General features: G+C 38.7%; 1 protein-coding gene across 5 annotated transcripts in view; it reads right to left on the minus strand.

Annotated features, from left to right (window-relative positions):
- Positions 1-25,127, minus strand: part of DLG2 (discs large MAGUK scaffold protein 2) — a 1,008,740-nt gene that overhangs the window by 734,121 nt on the left and 249,492 nt on the right. The window contains exon 1 of one of the 5 annotated variants that reach the window (XM_090134095.1): positions 11,266-11,420. The exons of the other annotated variants lie outside the window; for them this stretch is intronic. Within the exon in view, the coding sequence (XP_089990221.1) occupies positions 11,266-11,385 (120 nt within the window). The 5' untranslated portion in view covers positions 11,386-11,420. Of the gene's footprint in view, positions 1-11,265; positions 11,421-25,127 lie in introns of those variants that run through there. 5 annotated transcript variants of the gene reach the window in all.

The raw sequence follows: 25,127 nt of genomic DNA on the forward strand, positions 1-25,127 counted from the left end.
ATTCATCAACATTTGCTGAACATTTATGGAGACCAACCAATATTAAAGACAAGCTTCCAGAGAGCCATACATAGCTGTCACATTGTGAAATGAAGAGCATCTCAATCAGCTCATCCATGTAAATCAGCAGATTATGACCAGGCAACTGTGTGCAGAACTGAATATCTGCTTCAGTGAGTTGGAAATGATGGTGGCAACATTAGAATACCTCAAAGCTTGCACCAGGTGGGTCTCACGAAAGCGCACACAGGAACAGAAAGAACACTGTATGCAAGTTTTACAGGACTATTGAACCAATATGAGGCTGAAGGTGAATCACATAATTACAGGTGACAAGATTGTGGTGTCACTACTATGAGCTAGAGTCAAATCAGCAGTCTGTGGAGTGGTGACGTGAATTAAAAACACAAAGAAGTTCAAGATGCAGCTCCCAGCAGGTAAAATGACGTACAATATTTTTTTGGGTAGGAAATGGGTGATTCATCTGGACTTCCTGAAACTCTGACATACTATCAACTCTGACCATTAAATCATTACACTGACTAAGCTGAAGGTTAGAGCTTTCAAAGTCAGGCCAGAGAAGAAGGCAACCTTCCTCTTGCAACACGGTAACACCAGGCCCCATAACAGTTTAAAGACCATGGAGTACATTGCCCGTCTTGGCTGAACTGTCCAACCACACCAAACATGCAGTGTGGATTTGACACCTTCTGACTTCCATGTGCTCAGGCTTCAACTGGTGCAGAACTTCACAATCCCAGAATGCAGCTTCTTGTTCATTGCTGGTGAAAATGCATAGCTGGTGGTGTCGTCTATGTTGAAAAGTACTTTATTGTACCTGAGAATTTGCTCTATCTAAAACTGCTGTTGTGTTTTTTTAATCTGTTGTTGTAGTTTCCTTGGAAATAAATAGGAAATATTACTTTTGGAGAGACCTATGCTTCTAGCAACTTTGAGATTATCTTAAACGGTCTCTGACACTTGAATTGCTTGCTTGTTTTACCTCTTATATAGCAAAAGTATGGACATTTTGTACAAATGTTTGTTAATTAATTCTCACACAATATCCTCCTAGGGTGCAATAAAGTATCTATTATACCAGCCTTTTCTGGTGAAACAATGGAAGCACTTCAGGTCTTCTGGGACCATGCCTACTTTTGTAGGCCCATGTTCAGTCTTTCTTCTTGCATTTCTAGCCATGGTTACCCCCCAGTTTTTGTGTCCACTTTGAGACTTATGACATTGGTCATTTGCACAATTCTTTCATTTAGAATAAGCTCTACGTGTTTCTCAGCTATCTAGTTTTACAAATTCACAGAGACCAAGCTTGTAGGAATGTGAGCCCTGAATTTTTTCAGCTGACATGCAAGTCAATCTATGAGCTCCATCTATTTTTCTCCTTTTTTTTTTTTTTTCTCATGCCTTTGCACTGCAAAAGCCACACTGCCCTCAGAAAGGAGCCAGACCTAAGTGTGTTCTCTTTAATCTGATCTCACATAATTTTAGAGCAACTAAAATAAAATACAACAATTGAGCATCTTTGAAATAATGGTCTGATATACCAGCTGGGCAAGAGGGAAACAAGCTGCAAACAGCTCAGTTCAATTACTCACTGCTTACTTTCTGAATATTAATTAAGTAATTTAGAAGCAAGAACTGAGACAAAAACAAAGAAAAACAAATCAGATGATCTCATTGTCCCACTAGTTCTTGCTTTTGCCTCATCTCCAGGGCATCTTGGCTGACCCTTCACAACAGTTTGCTCATCTTCTCACATTCTAATGTCATCCTTCTGTTACATGTAAAAGGAGAGGAAAGAAAAAGCACCCTGACCAGCATTAACAATCCCATCCTTGCTGCTTTGAAGGATGGGATTAATTTGACCAGATGGAAATGTCTATAACAGAGAGACCTGCATCTCAGCTAGTCACCTAAGCTCTCTCTGGTAAATGGAGAGAAACTGGCACTTTCAGGACAAAATTAATCTCATCTCCATGTAGATATTTAAACTAGGTCATATGAATCATGCCTCAAAAGAGACAATTCCTCTCTGCTGACACTAAAGGGAGCCTGAAATCACTAGATACAGATGTTTACATCAGTTATGTCTAAATTTAGGTGAGCTGAATGCCACCTGAATTCTTTATAGTGCTCTTTTGCTTTAGAGGTAAAATTACTTCTCCTCACTCTCCCGTTACACATGTAATTGGAAACAAGCACGTGGCCTTCATCTACCATGTGATTCACTGCTAGAAAGTTTTCTTAAGGAATTGATCTCAAAATCAGAATGGAGTCCTGGGCAGTCTGATCAAGTGAGTGGCAACCCTGCTCATGGAAGGGGGAGTGGAACTGGATGGGCGTTAAGGTCCAACCCAAGCTGTTCTGTGATTCTGTGATGAACCTCAAAGAAAAGTGCAAAGCCATGCCCCCAGGAAGAATAGCATCAGGCAGCTGAACATTCTGGGGGCACCCAGTTGGAACCAGCTTTGCAGAAAAAGACCTGGTGGGGGTCCTGGTGGACACTAAGACAAACACTAGCCAGGAAAGTGACCTTGCTGCTAAGAAGGCTAATGATATTCTTGGCTGCATTAGGCAAAATATTGTCCGCAGGTCAATGAGGTGATCCTTCCACTCTACAGTATTTGTGAGGCCACATCTGGAGCACTGCATCCAGTTCCAGGCCCCAAGTGCAAAAGACACACAGATATACCGTAGACAGTCAAAGGAAAGTCCACAAAGGTGATAAAGGGATTAAAGCACGTCTACTTTGAGGAAAGACTTTTTAGCCTAGAGAAGAGAAAGACTGAGGGCATTTGATCAGTGTATACAAATATCTGAAAGGAAGTTGCAATGAGGACACAGCCAGGCTCTTTTCAGCAGTGCCCAGTGACAGGAAAAGAGGCAAAAGAAGATTGCTGAAACATAGGAGGTTCTATCTGAATTTCAGAGAGCATTTTATCACCTTATGAGTGATAGAGCACTATCAAAGATTGCCCAGAGGGGCTGTGGAGTCCCCTCCTTGGACATCTCCAAAGCCAGCCAGACATGATTACCCTGTGGTGGCTATCCCTGCTGGAGCAAGGATTGGACCAGATGGACCCAAAGGTCTCTTCCAATATCAACCACTCTGTGATTCCTTGGAAAGAACAAAGGGAGATAAGGGTATGAAAGTGCTGGTGAATGCTGGAAAGAGCATTCTGAACACTTCTTAACAAGAATTCAGGTTCATTTCTTCAGTGGTCGAGAATAAATGAAATCATCTTTCAAAGTCTTCATATTTTCATTTTCCAAAGGATCTATGTAATGTGATTTTATTTCTAATAATATGATGTTTTATATAATATCTATTTATTGAACTGCTGACCATGATCATGGTCAAGGATGTAAGTGAAGATAAAGGGCTTCACTTAGGTGGGCTTCCTCTGTGTTTCAACCACTGAATGTGATCCAATAAAATAAACCAGTTCTTCCATGCAAGTTTTGTGTTAGTCATAGTTTATTCGATTTTCCATTTTAACTGGGAGATCTGTATTTTGCAAGATCAACATTTCAAAAGTGCTCCTGATTTTTGCTTGAGGTTCAGTCAGAAACAAATTTCTAAATAGACACTCAAACAAAGACTGGAGTTAAAGAGATTCATTCTTTCCAATTTCTATTATCCTATTTATGGCTGTATTTTCAAAAACACTTAGCATGAAATTGCTGATAAAATATATATTAAGAAAGAGCTGAAAGAAAGACACACACGTAATGCCAGGTTAATGGAAAACAGATCCTGTCAAACTAACATGCTATCTTTTTTAGATGGGATTACAAATTTGGCTGACAATGGTAACAATACTAATATTATATAGTTAGACTTCTGTAAATCATTTGACATGGTGCTGCATGACATTTTATTAAAAGCAGAATCAAAATGGCATACATTAAATGGATTAAAATGTGTCTAACAAAAGAATTCAGAGTGTAATTACAAACAGGGCACTTGATCAGCTGTGTTTTGTGGGCTCCTCAGGGATCAGTCCCGGTCGTATGCCTTTTTAAATGTTGATTAGTCTGGGAGAATTACTGATCAGATTTAGAAATGACAGGAAAAAAAAAGTAGTGTGGTAAATGGTGCAAAGAAGGTCACGACTACAGATCCATGTAATTTTTAACACAGACAGTAATAAAGTCCTAACTTTTGGAATAAAGAAAGCAACCCCTTCTTACAGAAACTATCCAGAGAGGCACAGTGTGCTGTAAAGCAGATGGCAGCCTTGGCAGATATAGGGCAGAACAGGAATCCACAGTGCAGCAATGAGGTTGAAGGAGCCAATGTTACCCTGGACATACACACAGGTACCTTTATAGTGAGCCAAGATATTCATTACCTCCGCACAGGGCTGCAACTGCTCTAAGGCTGTGTCCAGCTGTGGTATGCACAGATCACAAAGCCTGCCATGAAACTGGAGAGAGCTCAAAGACAAGTCAGGGGAGGGATGAGATCGCTGGCAATTGTGCTTTGTAGTGAAAGATGCCAGGAGTGCTGTTTATTTATTTAATCAAAGAGATGATTAGGTGATGCGTTCACAGCGGTCTAGAGGAGTACATGGGAAGAATAAGCCTTTGCAGTGAAAATCTCAGTCTAGTGGATTAAAATATAGCAGAAAAACCTGAAAGTGACTCAAAAACTGAAAGATGACAATAGATAAATTCAGACTAGAAATATGGCATACATCTGCAATAAAATAATTAATCCCTGGAATAATACATGTGGAACAGTTGTGAAAGTTTCTCCCACATCAGAATTTAAACATATTTAGAAATATTTTTCTTGCACAAGGGTATGGCACTGCCATACCAAAAACGTGGGGGGCCAGATATGAACAAAACATCTCAACATGTCCAATATACACCCATAACCAGTAGCAACAAGAGAGGACACATCTTTGAAGACCAGCACTGTAAAGTACAACATTCCATTCAACCACAGAAACTGGAATATCTTATCTAATTTACCCTGAGCAAATGGGACAGAAGAAAGATGAAATTAAAAGCGTGTGTAGTTAGGAGATAACCATGACACATTGTTTGGCGGCCTCTAATTTTTGCTGGTTATTATCAGCTCCATTCATCCCTACTTAATGATCTTTTGCATTTTTTTTTTCCCATCAAGGTGATAGGACTCACAAGAGAAAGAAAACCTTACTTTTGCCTGAGCTCACCATTTTACATGCAGCATTGTTGTCAAGATTGTAATTTCTCCACAAAATAGTGTCAAACAGGCACTGGCATCTTTAGTACCCAGAGCAATGCTATCAGTGGTGATTTAAGACTAGAGCATTTCATTTTTCATCACTTTCATATAGACATAAAATTGTCAGATATAGACATGTTATTATAGTCACTTGCATATCTTAAAACCCCAACAAATTTAAGTATGTTTACAGTCCTAGATCTTTTCAATTCTCCTCCAACAGAAAGGCCAGTTATATATCTCTGATAAGAGTAGCACATCAGATAAGCTCTAATGAGCCCACATTAGAATGGGAGATACAAAATATTTTTGTTGCTACTAGCAGTATCCAGAAATTTCTGAGTGAAGAACAGCTTCTGTATATTCCAGACAATATTTTTATGGCTAACCCTTCTAACTTTAAGTAAGTATTCTATTTAACTATAGCACAACACTCATATTTGCTTAGTGTTCATAAAGAATTTGGCCTTAGCAGTGGAATTAACTTCTTATACTGTGCTCAGCACCTTAGCATCTCTGTACCAATTCACTTATTTATAATGACCTTTAAGAGAATATTATTCTGACATAAAGGCTAGGTAAAGTTCCACTCTATCTAGAAAACCAGAACTGCTGCTCTGCTTTTAATTTATTCTAATTACTGCTTTCATTCATTACTTGTTATGACCATGTGTCGTAAATCAACACTTGAAGATGAGCAGTGTTAAAGTACATACTTAGGTATTATAAATGCTTGCAAATCTGGGCAAGGCTGATTTCAGAAGTGGGAAATCAATCTTAAGGATTCAAATAATGCATTTCTTATTCAGAAAGATCTACTATTTGAATTATATGAGACTTAATTCAGATTTTTTATTTACCAAAACTCCTATTAGCTTCTCAGATGTGATTGCAAAAAGTGGGCTATAAATGAGAACTTTATCTTTCTGCCTTTAAGAGTGGGCAGCAACAGTATATTTTAATAACAGGTACAGCAAACTACCAAAAGAAATAAATGCTGTAATGCTATTACTGTTGTATTTTTTGAGGGAGTTCTCTTTGTAAAAGCATGTCCAAGAGACAAGTAAACCTTTTCTGCAATGAGTTACCTCTTCCCTAATATTCTGCATTTATTTAACAAAAGAATTATAGCAGTGCAAAGTTTTTAGCTCTCAAGGTCAGATTCCACAACTGTTGAACAAATCCCTTATAAAGTTCACAATGTTGCTTATTTTATAGTCTAGGCAGATATTTTATTATCAGATAAGAAGATATATTACAGAAATTCAACCAGATATTCACAACATTCATGATACTATCCTTTATTTCCAAGCCAAATGAGGTAGAAATTCTACACTAAATTTGTTTGCTTTCTAGCAATAACATAAATTTCATCTTGGTGTCCAGTACTGAGGAACTGTGCTTTGACCTGCCACCTGATTTGTAGTTACAACTATTCAGCTACAAGAACACTGGGCCAGACCGTGTCAGACTTCATTGTAAGACAAAAGGAATGATTCAAAAACTTCTGAGTAGAGCGGTTTAAGAGTCTATTCTTAATTAAAATAGAGAAAGTGAGAAAACAGTCTTTCTTGTTTACTCCTTTTAAAATCTTGTATCAAAGCCATTTGTGTGACTTCTGAACTGTTCCTCGTTTAATAGAGACTAGGGGATGGTGTGTGGTGGAAGACTTGAAGGAGAAGAATATGCATAAGAGAACAGGCACTATATCTGAAAGTCTGAGAGACCTGTGAGTCCAAATCCCTTTGATTTCTTTATAAATTCCAGAATTTATCTTCCATTTGCAAATATAATACTGCAGAAGAAAATGCTGTGGCAATATAGGCTCAAGTCTGAAACATTCAGAAACTCTTTTCCTTTGGAAGACCAAAGCAATTCTTGGTACAGGTGGTGAGGTTTGTGATCTACAAAACTTACTTATGTAGCTATATCATTAAAGTGTACAGGGAGTGGAAGAGTTACAGCTAGAAACGTGGACAGAAGTTGGTAGCTCAGTTGGCTTTTGTGATGTTTTACAGCTTTTGGCAGTTGAAACGCTCTGCTATTTATTACTACAATTCTTCTGCCTTTATTACTTAATCCACAAGCTAACATTGCAACTGGAAACTCCTCAGTTAAGATAATAACTTATGTTTTTGAAATGTGGGTGGGACAAGAGAACAAAGAAAGTTGAAGTGATCAAAGGGTGGCAGCTTCCAGCATCCTCCAAGGACTTGCTCTGTTCCCCAGCAGGTCCTCATCATCACCTGAGAACACTCAAAAAGGGACACTTTGGGGTCAAAATTTCAGTCATCAATCATATCATGGTTACTGTTTGACCAAGTGGGCTTCTAGCTGAAGCACAGGAGATAAAAGGGAGTGTATGTGAAATACTGTCACCATCTCTGTGTCCCAAAGTTCACAGCCTGAACAAAGAAAGATACTTGGTCAACCCAGTGTTCAGGCAGGAGCCTGAACTAAATCTGAACCTCCTGAGAAACCTTTGATATCTCAGAAAGGGTATGGATCTGAATCCATAACAAAAATCTCCAATCTTTATGTTAAGTTCTGTTGTCCTCAAAAGTCTCTGCTGGCTGCTGCTGAGAATGAGGTGCTTCTAGGAGAGAAAATCCAGTGCTCACATCGAGTCCCACAATTCTGTACCAATGAAAGACATCAGCTCTGCTTCCCAGACTCCCAGTAGAAGCAGCTGTGCCTCCCGTAAGACCCTCAATCTGTCATCCAGAAATAGCATCCCAGATCCACAATAAAATGTGAGAGCTACACATACAGTTCACCAGGGGAAGGGGAAGGAAAATCTCCTGAAAACTTTTAAGAAAAACAAGACCCTGCTCCATAAAGGTTTTCTGAGTTTGTCTCAGGCTGTGCAACCTAAATATCTGCAATGTTTCCCATATTTTTACAAGAAATACTACTAATACTGAGAGAATTTGAAACACTTATCTAAGCCAAGAACAGAAAGTTTTTAATGGCAACCAGTAGAAATCACTTGCATGTAAATACAGAAAGTATTTTCCAATAAACCATGGACACAAGCAGAGCTACAGACAAATGTCACTGGGCAGCCCCCTGCCATAGTGACACTGAAAATACAGCAACCACAGAGAGGGAGACAGCTCTTTTTCAGGCATGCTGCACATTTACACAAGAGCACTTCTGATCTTGAAGGCACTGCTTTTAGTTTTTAATTCACTGACTTCTGTGCTCATTTGTGCTGTCTTCCACTGAGGTACAAGATTGTGCATATATGAGAGCAAGAAAGAGATCAGTTAAAAAGACAGTAATTCATTGGTGTTGCTTCTAGTAAACAGGCAATGGTGCAGTAGTTAGATTCTCTTTTTTTTTTTTTTTTTAATTTAAACTGAATTTAATTGTTAAAGTGTAGGTCTACAGAAATTCTGACAGAGAAAGACGTTTTGCCCAGAACTTCTCAGACGTCTTCCTCTTTTAAAACCACTGTCTTTGCTTCTGCTCTGGCAGAAAAAAAAAACAGTTCTTCACATAGGAAGTTACAAGTTCATGGTCTGTACTGTTCTTCAGTTAACTGCAAACACAGAATTCGATCAAGAATGCATGGAGTAGAGCTCTTTTTTCAAGTCTGCATATGCCAATCAAGTTCATATGGGCAAACAAGAAGCAAGAGTCCTACCTTGAACTTGAAAAATCTGCTTTCTCTAAAGCCATAAAATGCAGCTGCCATCAGAAACAGACCCAATTGCTTTTTCTTTTTCACTTTCCAGGGCAAGCAAATCTATTTCCTGTTACAGCCTGTACTTAAAGTTTAATTCTATCTTATGACTTAAAGACTAAAATATTTGAGAACCACTGAGATTTTTCCACCCGTTTAAAAGGGGAAAAAATAAAACTAGAAACAGATGTTTTATAATGTATTTCATTTATTTTGGCCACCCATAAAGCTGTGGCTTATGTTAATGCCAACTAAGTTAAAAGCAACAGAGTTCTGCAATGCATTTTAGAATGACAGGGCATGGGAAGTACCTTTCAATGAACTTCTATTTAATAAGTAACTGTTCAACTCAGAAAACAAGTATAGGAATTACTGAAGGTGTGAGTGGCACAGCCATTTGGGCAGTTCCTTCAGGGATGTGCAAATCTTTCCTACGTTGTTATACCCCAGTGCATAGCCTGGAAAGCAGTTGACCAATGTATACACAGGAAACAGATGGCTTAGATGAAATTTCAACAACTGAGGACAATGTCCTTAGAACAACATCATGTAAATAACAGTCGGTATGTTTATACTGCATCTCAAACAATTATTGCAGAGACATTAACAGCAAAAGTGGAAGATTTTCTGATTATTTTTACTCATATTCTTATTCAAACAGGCATCAGACTTGGGCTAGCACAAACCTTTCACTTTCTTCAGTGTTCATGAATGGAAGCAAAAGCATTTCAAAAGTGAAACTCATGAGACTCGTCACAGCTGCAGTGGTACTTACTGATAAAGGTATCTTATGGAACTTAAGGTGAAAATAGTTATGTTGAAATTTCTCCTGTACCTATTCTTATTTAGACTGACAAATCACTGCTCAATAACAGACCCACTTTAGCAGAACACCTTCAGCAAAATACTGCAGCTTGGGGGACAGAAGGAGCAACAAAGAACAACTGGTCTCAAAATATTTCTTTATTGACAATTTGCTGCAAAAAACACCGGGCTTATAACGTGGGTATGATTTACCAACCTGACTAAAACATAGGGAAAGCATAAGGACAATGGTTATATTTTAAGACGGAATATCATTAAAAGTTTTGAATATTTTTTCTCAGCTTTTTTCTCAACTTGTTATCTGAATATTCAAAGAAAATATTTTCCCCCTTACTCCTCAGAAGAGATGCAAAAAGTGAACTGCAGAAGTTAATTAGTAATAAAATATGAAAGCTTAGCATTCAGTACAGAAACCAGCAGCACAGACTTTGACCACAACCATAGAAGCAGATTCTTAGAATATGAGCTTCTAATACAAAATTTTCCTCTTCATTAAATATCAATACAATTATTCTGAGCTAATAATAAAATATGAAGTTCATTATTATCAAACCAAGTGCAAATACAGAAAACTCAATTCAGGGGCAAGCTAAAAGCAGTATAAAAGCAAAATATCCTTAAGAAGTATTTCTCCAGGCAAAGCAGTTTATCCATCATTTGACACACTCATTCAAACTTGAAAAAGCCAGAAAGCTGAAAGTACCTCCCCAGTATGTTGACTGAAGACTGTAATTCATCTAAATTATGCAACTGGATTCCCACAGCTGGCCCACAGCTTGGCTTAGAGCTCAATTCAACGCCAATGATCCTGTCTGCTAATATTGTCCTACTCTCAGAGAAGGTAATACATCCAGCGACTTATATTGAAGTTCTGACACTAATTAACAGTACAAGCAAATGCTGACATGAGTGACAAACGCTGGTTAATAGTTACTGCGAGACCAGTGCTGCCAGCTGGCATTTTCTGTAGCACTTTGCAGTAATAATCTCTTGTTTATTTCTTAGAACATCGCTTATAATTTGTTTGTATGCATTTTGTTTTCAGTTAGAAACAAATCGGGACACAAATGCAAAACCAGGCACAGCAACGAGACCCCGATTCCCAGACAAGTAATCAACAGGAAAGCATGCAAGCAGCATCACCTGGGGGATGCATGGGGACCACAGTATAGGAATTCTTATCCTATATAAAGCTATGTAGCTTTGCACAAACAGCTTTTGGCTTCTTGTCTCTGGCCTACCTGGACAGTAGCAAAACATGTTTATCAGATATACAAGCTCAGAACCTGAGCAGCAAGCAGTTAAAAACTGAAGGTCACTATGCTGCAAAATTAAAACATGCTTCTACGCTTTAGCAATACAGACAACGATAAAACAAAGCCTCTACAACCACCTGTAATAATATGCTTGTTCAGCCAGCAATTCCAAAGTACTCAGCAAGACAAGGTAGACATTTTCTGCAGCTGGTTTTACATGTACATTCCTGCCAAATTGTTGTCTCGTCTCCTCTTACCTTCACATTAGTCCGGAGTGCACAGTAACATGCAAAAAACATTGCAGTAAACAAGGAGCATATGGACCAGTATTCAGCGTCTCTGCTCTGCACAAACGGTACACACACGATCCCGAGCATGTGCTACTAAGGAGCATCCGTTCCCTCTGTCAGTTTGAAAATGCATTGATCTCTGTTTTTCTGACTACAAAAAGACATGTCTTGAAGGCACTGAGTGAAAGCTACATAGCTCTTCGTCGACTATATATAGCAAGATGCCCAGTAATTTCAATTAGCAGAGAATTCAGCAGCTGAAACTTGGACCTCAGTTGCTTTTCCTTCCAGCATTTTAAATTCAGGGGGGAAAAAGGAGGGGGAACTCACCCAGAGGGGAAAGGTGAGGAATTAAAATGTAAGCAGCAAGTTGCTTATATTTCCCCCTGGCTTTGATATCTTCTTTTCAATATTTTACAAACGTTATACACGGGAAATGAAGAAAGGTTTCTCTGCCAATTCTGAAATTTACTGTAGATTCTGCACTGTTTCTGCCTGGTCTTGTTAAAGATGCAGCATCCCTTTTAAGAAAGACAACGTCATCAATCATGACAGATTCAACATGTTCTACTTACAAATACTGTCTCTGATTAAGGACAATGGCTGGCTGCCTTATTAACGTTTCCTCAAATGCAAGTTCAGTCCCCTGTGCTAATCTATTTTTAAATAAAAAGTCCCACCTACTTCTTCACTCTCATTTAATAAAAATGCAGCGGACTACTTCTAAAGATCCTGAATTGCATTGTGCTTCAAGCTGAGACTCTGGACATCGGTTTCAAACCACTGGCTTGCTTTCTGGGATTAGAAACACAGAGGAAAAATTAAAATCAAAGCAGAAAAATCCTGGAGATGGCTGTGCCCTCACATTTGTAACTACATATTCTGAATTTAAAATGCTGAGATATCTTCCAGAAGGAGGGAACTCAGAACCTCGCCAGAAGGCAAAGCTTTAATTCACATGCACAAAAATAAGATCAAACCACTTCTTTTACTCCTGTCAGCTGCTGGGATGCTACACGTTAACTGATTGTTTACTGGAATGCAGGGACTCTACTCTTTGTTTATAGCACTGGGAACCACCGATATTCATACTGAATTATGAAGCAGCCTTCAGGAATAAAATCTGAGAAGAGCTTCTGCTTTTTTTTTTTCTTTTTTTTCTTTTTTTCCCACCACAGCAGATACTGTGGGAGGCAGAGAGTGGAAAAGGCTTTGCTACCTCCTTCTCCATCAGCACAGAGCAATTTGTGTAGGATAAGCGTAACTTAATAGAAATATCTGCAGTGACTTTTAGGATTCCTTTAAATAATGCTTTACGTAAACCCCTGGAAACCTGCAGAAATACTGAAGTCCTATCAAAGTCGGTGGGTATCCTTTGTGGGCAATGAGGTGAAGAAGCTTAAACAGAAGGATGTGCACTGAAAGAAGAAAAGCGGGGGGAGGGGAGAGACGGCAGGGTTTTTTCCAACATCTTCCCAAAGACAAGCTCTCAGAAACTGTCGTCAACTCCAAGCGAACAGCTATTTTTAGCCTGTCATTGTTTGTGCCTTTTTTTAGGAATGAAAAAAAGCAGTCGTGTTTAGAGCTAGATACTGCTCTATGATGTATTCTAAGTCAGCTACTTAATTTGATCCCCAGCTCCATCTGTCATACAAATTAAGTAATTAGTAATCACAACCGTCTTTGGCACAAGCAATGACTTCCAGAACAAAAGAGACAAACCCTCTTCTTAAATCTAATTCTGCAGCTTCTATTAGTAATTAAACTGGGGTCTGTATGCCACAGTTCAAAAAACCAGGATATCCCAAAGTTATGAGAGTTCATAATCCACCAAATAAGCTAAAACAGAGCAATATATTGCTCAGCAAAGGCACGGAAGAATTAATTGATGGATTTTTCTGACTGTCTTCAAGTGAAGAGAAAGAGATCATGGTGTATTTTGCTGTACAGTACATTAATGATTAAAATGTAGTATCTAAGTCACTGGAAAAAAAAAAAAAAAAAAAATCACAGTTCTTGGGGAATTGTGATCCACTGGAGAAATGCAATTCAAAAAGCAAAGATGAATAGATGCACAGTCCCAAACAGCGAGGCAAGGCTCTGGCAAACATGTGGCTGCATGTGAAAATCAAATTCAAGTCTCTTTTCTGCCAAAGGAATTATGCAGGGTTTCAGTCAGCAAAATAACTTTCTACTTCATGATTCTAAAAAGTTAATGTTTTTGTATTTAGGCAAACAAACCCAATGTGAGGAAAATGGGGATCTGACAAATAGAACTCAAGCGAGAACACAAGCAGAGCTGCGTAACTCCCAAGCGGTAACCTGTATAAAAGACTTCAAATATATTTAGGAAAACAAGAGGTAATGCAGTCCCAGGGTCTTCACTCAGGATAATCTCCCATGACTCCTAACTGTCTGGGAGGAGAACTTATCTAGGAAATTACAGAGCCTGGCCCTCATGACACCATACCAGTGAAAAGGGAAGACTCCCAGCCATGCCTCCTATAATAACCGTGGGGCATTTGAGAATTTGATGGAAAATTGAAACCTCTGTGCAAGCCCGCAAGGTATTACTTTGATAGCAGACCAACTTAACACGTTTAGCAGGGGCTACTTCAGGTAATCTACACAAGCAGAGCCCTGCAGGATTTGTTCACCCTGCCAAGACATCGAGTATCGAAGCAGTCCAATGTTTAAAGGCAGTGTTCTCATCAAGGAATGCGCAGTATTTTATGACTAATAGCCGCTCAAAAGCATCACATATTGGTGCTATTTTCTGCCCTTGACACACTGGTGATAACAATGAGATAGGAAAAACCTTGCCCGAGCTTGCCAGACTTGCCAGAAATAGCATTTCAGATGCTCAGGTCCTCTTTAAACAGGTGAATACAGGGAAGAACCCCATGGATGAAAGAGGTTGCTCCATTAAAAAGAAAATATAGGTCAGGCATGAAAACATTAGTGAGACAGTAGTCCAAAAGAGCCACACTACACACCCTCTTTAAAAAGACCCGACTCATGACCTCAATATTCTTAGATGACAGAAACCGCTGGAGCCTTTATCTTGAGCTGTCAGATTTCACCTTACTTTATGCTCCTGTGCCAAAGGAGGGTAAAAGGCAGCACTTGCAAGGGAATCCTGCATGTCTGTGGAGCTTCAAAGGGAGCAGAAGGCCTGTGCTGCCCTGGTGGGCTTTGATCTCAGGAGGACATGAGGGCAAGTGAGGTGGGGGCAGACCTAGAGCTGCAACTCAATGGCAACAGAATGAAACAGCACTGTCACTCCCAAAGAAGAGTGATAGGAGCTAGTAGCAGTAGCAGTAGTAGTAATAGTAGCAGTAGTAGTGGTAGTAGTAGTAGAGATGGCATATTGCCATTATATGCTGATACTGTAGCCAAGGTTCCCCATTGTGCTACGGTGTTATTCAAGGACAAAGAAAACAGTATGTGGAAGATGTCACAGAAAAACAAACTGTACTGGAGAGTAATATTTTCATCCTTGGCAATCTAATAATTTTCGAGGTTGTTCCCAGGCATCATGGAAACGGGGATATTTTAAAGGAGAGGAACAATAAAAGGAGTAGACTAAAAGCACGCTGCAGAAAGTGATGCTCTCCAGTGTTTGCACCACAGTGCAAAGTGCCTCACTACACTTAAGCAGCACATTTGTTGGTAAACATTATAAAATGCCTTTTAAAATCTTCCTGCAATGAGACAGATTTTATGATTGCCCTCCACCAACCACAGGGAAAGTAGAGATCGGCTAGAAAAAAAAAATAAAACAGAAAAATGAAGGGTAAGGTGTAAGAAGGGTACATCTCTGAGTGGACAGGGGAAAAGGGAAAAATAACAGTCCTGTCCTCCAAGGACTGACTTTCATCAGCCATGGGTGCATTTTTCTCTCTCTTTGCAGTGATGCTGGTGCAGCCATGGCACCATGGCTACAGTCATGCTCTATCACACCTTGTCTTTGCACACTGCAGTGATACCACCACCCATACAGGACTCTAGCCCTGTATTGATTAAATACATCTGATTTCAGCACATGAGCTTTAAATTGGAAGGATTTTACTCCTTTCTCCATTTCCAAGACTTTAAACTGTCATGAAAATGTGATTTTCCACATCTACAGGAAGTTCATTATGCTGAAAATCTCCACATCTGGGAGTGGGATAGTGAAGAAAGCACTGATACAGAACACAGGTCTTGGGTCAATGGATGAAAAAATACAGTTGTCTCCTAAAGAGTGGATTGAGCCTATGGGGCACCTGGAAACACATAAAGAAAGGAGACTGGATCAAAAGCTACAACTTGCAAGAACATTTTCTTAGGCTTTCCTTTGTAAATGCAACAGTAAATTTAGTAAAATATAACAGACAGAGGAACTAAATCAGCACTTTGAGCTCTGCAAATCTTTAAACTTTCAGAAACAAACAAACAAAAAGGCTGAAGAGATTATTTGCAAACTCTCCTTGCCAGTATTGTAAACATCTCTCTGGCACCCTGGCATTCTGAAGGAAAAGTTGCTGAGTCAAATTTTCTTCCTCACTTCCAGGCCAGTAAACAGCAAAGACCTTCCCCTGGGCTCATTTAACTGAAGCCACAGCTTTCCTGAAAACGTTTTGTTTCCTTTTTTTTTCCTGCAAAATCTTGCTAATACAACTCTCTAATTCCTGAACATTTAGTACTTTTCTTCACAATCTCCCAGCCTTCTGCTTTCTGTCCTCTGGTTGCATAGAAGAATGTTTTGATGTGAACTATGAGATAAACATAAAAGTTACTTAGAAAGTGTTCCTTTTTTATATTGAATTTATAGATATTTTATGATCAAAGCTGTTGTGGTTACTATTTCAAAATAGTGCTATAAAAGTGTACGTAATAAGCAAATTTGAAGAAGGTATATGGCCAAATAATAAGTAAAAAATGATTGAAGATCCTGTGACTCCTCTCTCTGACTGTGTCTTTCTCAGTAAATGTCTCTTCATTGCTGCCAATGATCCTAAAACTGAAGATGGCAAAACAAAAAACAGGTTCAGAAGGAAGGAACCGGACAGAGTTTCATGAAGCATCTTGGGTTACTCACAGTCCCAGGGGTAGCACTGAGCTCTGCTCTCTGGTGACAGCAACAGGGCTTGATGGAACAGAATGGAGCTGCATCTGGGGAGGGTCAGGTGGGGATTAGGGAAAGGTTATTTAGCAGAGGGCAATGGAACAGGTTGCCAGGGCAGTGGGCCCCAAGCTGCTGGAGTTCCAGGAGCATTTGGACAGTGCTCTTAGACATGGGGTTTGGATTTGGAGTGGTCCTGTGTGGAGCCTGGGGTTGGACTCAGTGATACTTGTGGGTACTTCTAACTTGGGATATCTTATGATTTTTCCTATTTCGTGCCCATAACCTTTGGATCAGGTTTATCTAATGTGTCATTCTATCCCTGCTATGGAGGGATTGTATTCAGTGCTAATCTATCCCAGCTGATGAAGAAGGCCTTATTCCATGATTGAGGATCTGCAGTTGAATTGTCTGGATTAAGTGCTAGGAGATATGGTTTAGTAGCTTAGTGGGTTGTAATGGTGATAGGAAGACTGTTGGATCTTATAGGTTCTTTCCAACTTTGTGATTCTATGATTCTATGATTTCCTGGATTTTGCTCAAATTGATGACTAACATATCTCTACACTGTCTAGATGGTTCTTGGCAGATGTTTGTATAACCTGTCCTTCAAAACCTCTAATTACAGGAGGACAACCACTGAATCGCAGAACTGCAGGGGTTGGAAGAACCTTGAGAGATCATTGAATCCAACCCCCTGAAAGTCTTGAATATCTCCATAAAAGGAGACCTCTCCAGGTAACTTTTCCAGTGGTCTGTCACCTTTACCATATAGAAGTTCTTCCACATCTTAGTACAGAACATCCTGTGTTCAAGTTTTAGGTCATTACTCCTCGTCCTATTGCTACACACCACCAAGAAGAGCCTGGCCTCATCCATTTGCCCATCACTGCCCTTTAGGTATTTATAAACATTTATTAGGTGGACAACATTCATCAGCCATGGGCGATGGCTCATGGCCAACATGCTGTCCACCAGGACCATTAACTTCTTCTCAGCACAGCTCCTCTCTAGCAGATCATCCCCTAACCTGTACTGATGCATGCATTTATTCCTCCCCAGATGCAAGACTCTACACTTACCCTCTTTAAGCACCCATCAATTTTCTCCCTGCCCAGCTGGGATAGACTGGAGAGTCTATTCATGTCTTGTTCTTGTTGGTAGTACAGCCAATCCTCCCAGGTTTGTATCATCAGCAAACTTGCAGAGGGTGGGCTCTATCCCTTAATCCAGGTCACTGATGAAGATGTTGAACAAGATATGGCCCAGCACTGATTCCTGGGGAATACTGCTAGTTATAGGCCTCCAACCAGACTCTGCGCTGCTGCTGCAGACTCTCTAAGCTCTGCCAGCCAGTTCTCAATCCACCTCACTTTTCATTTATCTATCCCACAGTTTCTGAGTGTCATATATTTGCTTTAAATGGGCCCTTATTCTTGTTATGAGAATATTTCCTTGAAGATCAACAGGAAGGTACCACCTTTTTTCCAAATGAGATCAATTAAGCCAAAAACACCTGCTCTGTCTTGAATGTTTTTTTTAAATTTCCAGCTACTGAGAGGTGTCGTAAAGACCAGTGAAAGAACAGGAAAGATATGAAGCCCTGAAGTCTTCAGCTGTAAAGCACTGCAAGAGGAAATATATATTAAAACCTTGTCATGTAGGCACTGCCCTGTTTAAACTTTCACCTTTGTAGGGTAAGACTGTCAGCTTGATAGCAATGTATGTACACAGATTGCCATTTATTCTGTATTACATATAAATGCATGAATTCACAGGTATATAGGAATATGCATGTCTGAAAAGTGAGACAGGATACCAAGAGTGAAATAGGAAAGGGAGACTCTTCACTGCTACTTCCTACAGAAATTAATCTACATGGTGGTTGGCCTTTATAATTGATATACATTGCCTATCTTTGTGGATAGATGTAAAAACAAGGTGAAATGCTAAGATGATTAGAGGTCTATACTTTTTTTTCCCTTTAAACAAAAAAAAAAAAAAAAAAAAACAATTACCATGATTGCTCATAAAACGTAGGGAAAATGAAAGTTGGGGAAAATTATTTCTCTCTTTTCTTCATTTGCCATCATCCCCCCAATTATGAATTAACATTTTAGTTTTAAAATTTATGAACTGTAATTTATGAACTAAGCTAATTCATTTAAGCATAAAATGCATATTTCCATGGTAACAGCATGAATGAAGAAGGAATGAACCTCCAAAGTTCAACAGCATTTATTACAGTACTTAAAGATAAACCTCCAACAGTTTTTGTCCAGGAAATTATTGTATGATAAAATAAGTAAATAAAGTTCTTATTGTAGATTTCCATAACTACAGCTTAATTTTGCACTGCACTTGATAAAGAGCTGTATTTGTCAAAACACCCCGGATTTTGTTTTCTGCATTGTGATTTTAGTGGAGGAAACTATTGAAAGGAAACCTATTGTTAGATCTAAAAATATGATATAAAATTTTGTAATACTGCAAGTAACATATGTTTTCATGAAAACATACTTTTAGTCTTCATTGGTGTAGCCAGTATTTTCATTACACATCATAGTGACAGATTTCACAATACCTGGAGAGTGCAATGATGGATATTCACTAGCCATGCTGTAACTATTCCTCTTCATTCAATTGACAGCAGTTATTAGCTAAATACATAAATAAACCACAGCTAGAATTCCAATCAAACAGCTAAAATGCCTTATTTTGAATATGTGTTTAAACAGTTGTTTTCTATGTTTTAATGATTTTACATCAGGATTCAAGATTCTAGGGCTTCTGAAAAAGTAGCCTTAGAAATCAAAAGCAAAATATCGGGCTCAATAAAGAATAAATATGCAATGCAGTTGTTTTAATAATCTAACTTTTGGGGATGTCAGTTGATGAAGGACTCAACATGACCCAGCAGGGCAAGTGCAGCCCAGAAGGCCAACTGTATCCTAGGATGCATCAAGAGAAGTGTGACCAGCAGGACAAGGAAGGTGATTCTGCCCCTCTACTCCGCTCTCATGGTACCTCACCTGGAGTACTGCGTCCAGTTCTGGAATCCCAAACACAACATGGAGCTCTTGGAGTGGGTCCAGAGGAGGGCCACGAAGATGATCAGAGGGCTGGAGCTCCTCTCCTATGGGGACAAACTGAGAGAGCTGGGACTTTTCAGCCTGGAGAACAGAAGATTCTGGGGGACCTTATAGTGGCCTTCCAGAACTTGAAGGGGCTTTCAAGAAAGCTGGGGAAGGACATTTTAAAAGGACATGTAGTGACAGGATGAGGGAAAACAGCTTTTAACTGGAGGAGGGTAGATTTAGACTGCGTATTAGGAAGACATTCTTTACTGTGAAGGTGGTGACACACTGGAGCAGGCTGCACAGTGTGGTAGTGAATGCTTCCTCCCTGGAAGCATTCAAGGCCAAGCTGGATGGGGCTTTGAGCAACCAGGCCTAGAGAGAAGTGTCCCTGCCTACAGCAGGGGGTTGGAACTAGATGATCTTCAAGGTCCCTTCCAGCCCAAACCATTCTATGGTGCTATGACTCTATATCTAATATAATACTTTTCTTACTTTAAAAAAGAATCTGTACAATAAGTATATTACGTGAAGAATATGATTATTTCCTTAATGAAGAAGGAAAAACATCTTAGTGGAGAGAATTCACTTAGAGATGCAGACTAATAAGTTTCTGTAGGTAAATATATGCACATAGAGCTAATTAGAGGTTTACAAACAGAACTTGTGACTGACTATGGAATTCGGGAACAGCGTGCTTAAAACAGGTACTGATATTACCTATGAATAACTGCACACCTAATGTCATAAAAATGTCTGTCAGCAACTTGTCTGCATGAAAGTCAGTGTTGTATGCTATCATAGCTGGCAGCTGTGACTCCAACATTTGAAGACACTCCTAGATACTTAAAAACTTTTTCCTCAAGAATTACCCAAATCTTAAAAATAATCCCCAGACTAAGACTTAAAAAATTATCTAAGTAGAAACTGTAGCATCAGCAAAAAAACTCCCAAGACTGACTTTTTTTTGAGTTTTACCAATGATTCCATTTCTTATCTCTGCTCCTCTTTTTGGTATCAAATAAAATATTTTCAGCTGTATTTCTCTTCCATTTGTCCAGAAAGACACGTCTCAGTTTTTAAACACAAATTAAAGTAAATTCTTAAAGCTTGTGTCTTTCTCAAAAACAGCACATTTCAGTTCTGTCTTTAGCTCAGTTTTTCTGTTCATTACTCCACTACCACTATTGACGGCCATAAATTACACTTCCATGAAGTATGGCATCCAGGAATGCCAGTGCCTTTGGAAAAAAAGATTCCATTCTCCATCATCTTTGGTCATTTGTAGATTTATACTGCTCTGCTATTACTGTCTTACAGCAGATGTGATGCAATTTTACTTATCTCCACTAAGTACTCAGAATGAGTTTTAAAGCACTAAAAATGGTGCCTCAGAGATACATATGCATAAAAACTGAGATATACATAAATACTTATAAATACATAGATATAACTCTGCATACAACGATCAACTTTTTGGAATCATTAAGAGGTTAATTTTCACTATGAGCATATTGAGAAGAGTACTGCTCACGCTTGTTTCTCCCCCTTCTTTCTGCTGCATTCCCCTGTTCTTCCTACATAACAATTGCAATATTATTTCTAAATTGCTAAAATAAGGTGAACTATATCTTCTTTCCTAGGAAGGTTAAGTAAGATTCCTAAAACAAAAATTACTCTTGAGCTGCAAATAATTACATCCTCAAGATCATGCCCACCTGATCAGACAATGTTTTTGTAACCACTGTTAATTTTGAGCATCTCAGTCACTGTTTCTGAAAATTGATACTGAGAATGCCTATCTCAGCAGTTAGTCTCCAACCAATGGGATCATTAAAAAATATTTTTTTTATTTTTACACTGTAATGACACCCAACAGATGCTGACTGAACCACTATTGCTGCAGTTTTGTTGTTCTGTGTTCAAAAAAGCACATTACAGCAAATGACTTAGACAAGGCATGATTATTGTCCACTGGACACCAGATTCTTCAATGACTTGAGTTGCAGAGAATTTGGCAAGGAAAGCCAGAATTTGGGAATGACCATAGACATGTCCATCAACATCCACAAAGAGAAATTCTGACCATATAAACATATGTAGAATATTAATATATAATACTAGTTCAGTATTGTAAAGCAAATGTAAATGACAACACCAAACTAAAGGATTTCATCATCAAAATGAGTCTAGAAATTCAAAATCATAGAATCACAGAATCATATAATCACAGAATGGTTTGGGTTGGAAGGGACCTTTAATACCATCTATTTAAGAATGTAAGAACTTATTGCATTGATATTATTTAACTGAATCTATTATTTCCAAGTAGTTAGAGTTTCCCTTTAAAACACCAACGCTTGCAAATTTCTTCTAGTGATGTCTTCTTCTCACTTCAGTATTCCCTTGAGTCACTTGAAGAGAAGACCAGATAAATTCAGAGAATGTGTTCAGTTGAAATATCTTACAAAATGCAAATTACTGCTATAATTTGATGATATTTCACAAGCTGACTAGAGTTCTGTTTCTCTTTAACCATTTATAGAAGCTAGAAGCTCTGGCAATCTCTGTGGCTATGGGGCTGTCTATAAACATTTAGTTAATACATATATATGCAAAATTATTCTCTCAGAGCAGTACACAGGGTCAATATCTCTTCTACATGGAGGACAAGACTGAATGAGACATGCATGCTGACAGCAGAATATCAATTGACTAGACCCATATTTATCTAAGAGGAAAATTTTCTGTTCCCTTAATACTTTAGCTAAATAGTTTTACAAATAGCACTCCCCTTGACCCAAAGAACTTAAAGCACACTCCATTTTGCACATTAACCAAAAATAACATCAAATCTCTCAGGAAAACAAATACGGAGTCTACTGCCAATCATAGTAGAAGCAATGTTTTAAACTCTAGCAGTGTCATAAAGATAGACAGTCCTACAAAATATGAGAATTTGGCCAAAATGATACATAAAATTGAAATAAAACATGATCTAAAATGTGTAAAATTTTACCTCTACTGAAGGAATATCACCTCATTAATTTCGATTAACTTTATTAATTCTCTTTATAGTAGACAGGCAGTAGTAAACAGGAGGGGAATCAACTCTTTGAAAGGGTAGATAATTGCAGGACAAGGGGAAATGGTTTTAAGTTGAAGGACGGAAGATTTAGGTTGGATGTCAGGGGGAAATTCTTTACAGAGAGAGTGGTGAGGTGCTGGAATAGCTGCACAGAGAGGTTGTAGATGCCCCATCCCTGGAGGTGTTCAAGGCCAGGTTGGATGGGGCCCTGGGCAGCCTGGTCTAGTATTAAATAGGGAGGTTGGTGGCCCTGCATGTGGCAGGGGGGTTGGAGATTCATGAGCCTTGAGGTCCGTTCCAGCCCTGGCCATTCTGTGATTCTGTGATTTTGTGATAGTACAAACATTCTGTTAATATACATGTTACGGTACTGAGATTATATGTAAATCACACATATGGCTTTAAGTTGCACCAGGGGAGTTTCAAGTTGGATATTAGATTTTTCCTAATTCTTTTTCCTCTCTTTTTTCCACTCTTCTGAGAAAGAGTCATGAGCCATTGAAACAGTCTGCCCAGGGAGGTAGTAGTGTCACCATTCCTGGAGATGTTCAAGAACCATGGAGATGTGGCACCTGAAGGACGTGGTTTAATGGTCATGGTGGACATGATTTTATCATTCTATGACTCTATCATTCTAAATACTAAAAAAATTATGGAAAGCATATAAACCAGGAGTGATTTCTCAGAAAGTCACTGAGTTTAGTCCTGATTTCAATGATATATGCATTTGTGTTGGTCTCTAGTGGAAGTATGTTTGAAGGGCAGGTGAGTAGAAGTTATTCTTGCTTATACTTGTCAGTCGGAATTGAGGAAAGGCCACCAAGATTTAGTGACTCAGCAATACAAGCCAAACTGGACTATAAGAAGATTTTTCTCTTATCAGTAGAGAGAAGGATAGAGAGAAACTCTTTTGAGAGGGGACTCATATCCAGAAAATAGAAGAATGCATTTGGGTTAATCTGTTGTGAGCTGGAGAGATGTAACAGAACTGTGGACTTTTTTTTTTTTTTTTTTTAAATTTTTTATCTGATTCTGAAGAGAGAGAAATAAGGGAAATAAATAAATGTAAAAACCATGCACCATAAGAAGGGCTTTCTTTCACCGTCCACCAAATCAATACCATAATGCAGTTCATCACCCAAACTTATGAAGTCTGTTGGTTCCTCACAAAGCCTGTGATGTAATAAGGTAATAAGAATTAAAATTCTGTGGTTGGCATGAACGTTTACCCTTTTTAATGATAAAAACGTCTCTCTCTCAACACTGTTTTGGAAATCTGCTTATTAATGGATGCTGCTGTTGTACATAATGTTCTTGGAAAAGCAAGCTGAACCACAAAATGCACCAAATAGGCAGATGATTGCAGCCTACTGATTCCTGAGGAGCTCTGGTCAGGAAGCTAGGCTAGATGATAGTCCAGTCCTTCTGGCCCAAATATCTTCCTGCTTAGCCACACCAAAAAAAGCACAAGACTGCAACAGTGTAAGAAAGTTTTCAACTCTCTAGTTGTTACAGTCTGAACCAGAAAGCTGTCATCTCATACTTTGGCTTTGCATTGTTCTCTACTTCTTCCCCTATGTTTTCTATAAATAGTAGAATTTCATGCCAATTTACAAGATGGATTTTTGTAAGACATGCAGAAATTCTGAAGCTATAAATGAAACTGTAAAACTCAAAATTAAGCTGTGCTCAAGCTAAGCTCAGAAATGTTGGCCACTTGCTATAATTAAAACTTTTATACATTTCTCAGTACTTCCTGATACATTAGTTTTCCTGTCATTTGACAGCCCTCCGCACTGAAATAGCTTGTTGAATATTTTAGAATCAACATCACAGGACCACCGCTTCACTGAAAGAGCTATAATTAATTTTTCACAAGTGCATAATTTCAGGGCATTGTGAAATTCAACTTTAGTTGGTTTCTTTATGCAGCAGTATTCTGGTGTCATATTGAACAGATGTGTCTATGGCAACATATTCCTATTATCACAGATCTTATAGATCTAACATCATCTCTGATTTTTTTTTTTCAAATAATTAGCACAAAATTAAATGCAAAATGTTAAAATCAGAATGAAAATTAAATTTTATGCGTAAAACACTTTGTGCCTTTATACTTCCTTAAAAAGCTTGAATAGATAAATCCTTTTTTTGTATTAGTAGAACCAGGAAAAAATTGAGACCAAAGCAGATCTCAATTTACTTTTCATTTCCTGGCTTCTACTACAAGGATTATTCGTTTAGTCATTATTGCATTGCAAATAGTGTAAATTAGAATGTTATTTTGCTGTGCTAGAAGACAAGATGACAGCAGTATGAGCCTACATTGAGAGCCACAGCTCTTAGGATTGCTCAGCTTGACAGGGGTGGAAAACATGTCTTTCCCTCAGTTTACTCATCTACAAACTGGTATTTATGGTATTGTTCCCAGTAATCACTCTCAGGATGTCAACATTCCTACTACAACTTCCAGTCCTTGCTGTGTTGCAGCTGCACTGCAAATCACCTTACCCTTCAGTAAGGATATGCTGTGTGAGTCTTCAGTCTGAAAGTCTTG

Source organism: Phasianus colchicus, chromosome 1 (assembly GCF_987193195.1).
Source record: "Phasianus colchicus chromosome 1, bPhaCol1.hap1.1, whole genome shotgun sequence".
In the NCBI taxonomy this organism is placed as follows: Eukaryota; Metazoa; Chordata; class Aves; order Galliformes; family Phasianidae; genus Phasianus; species Phasianus colchicus.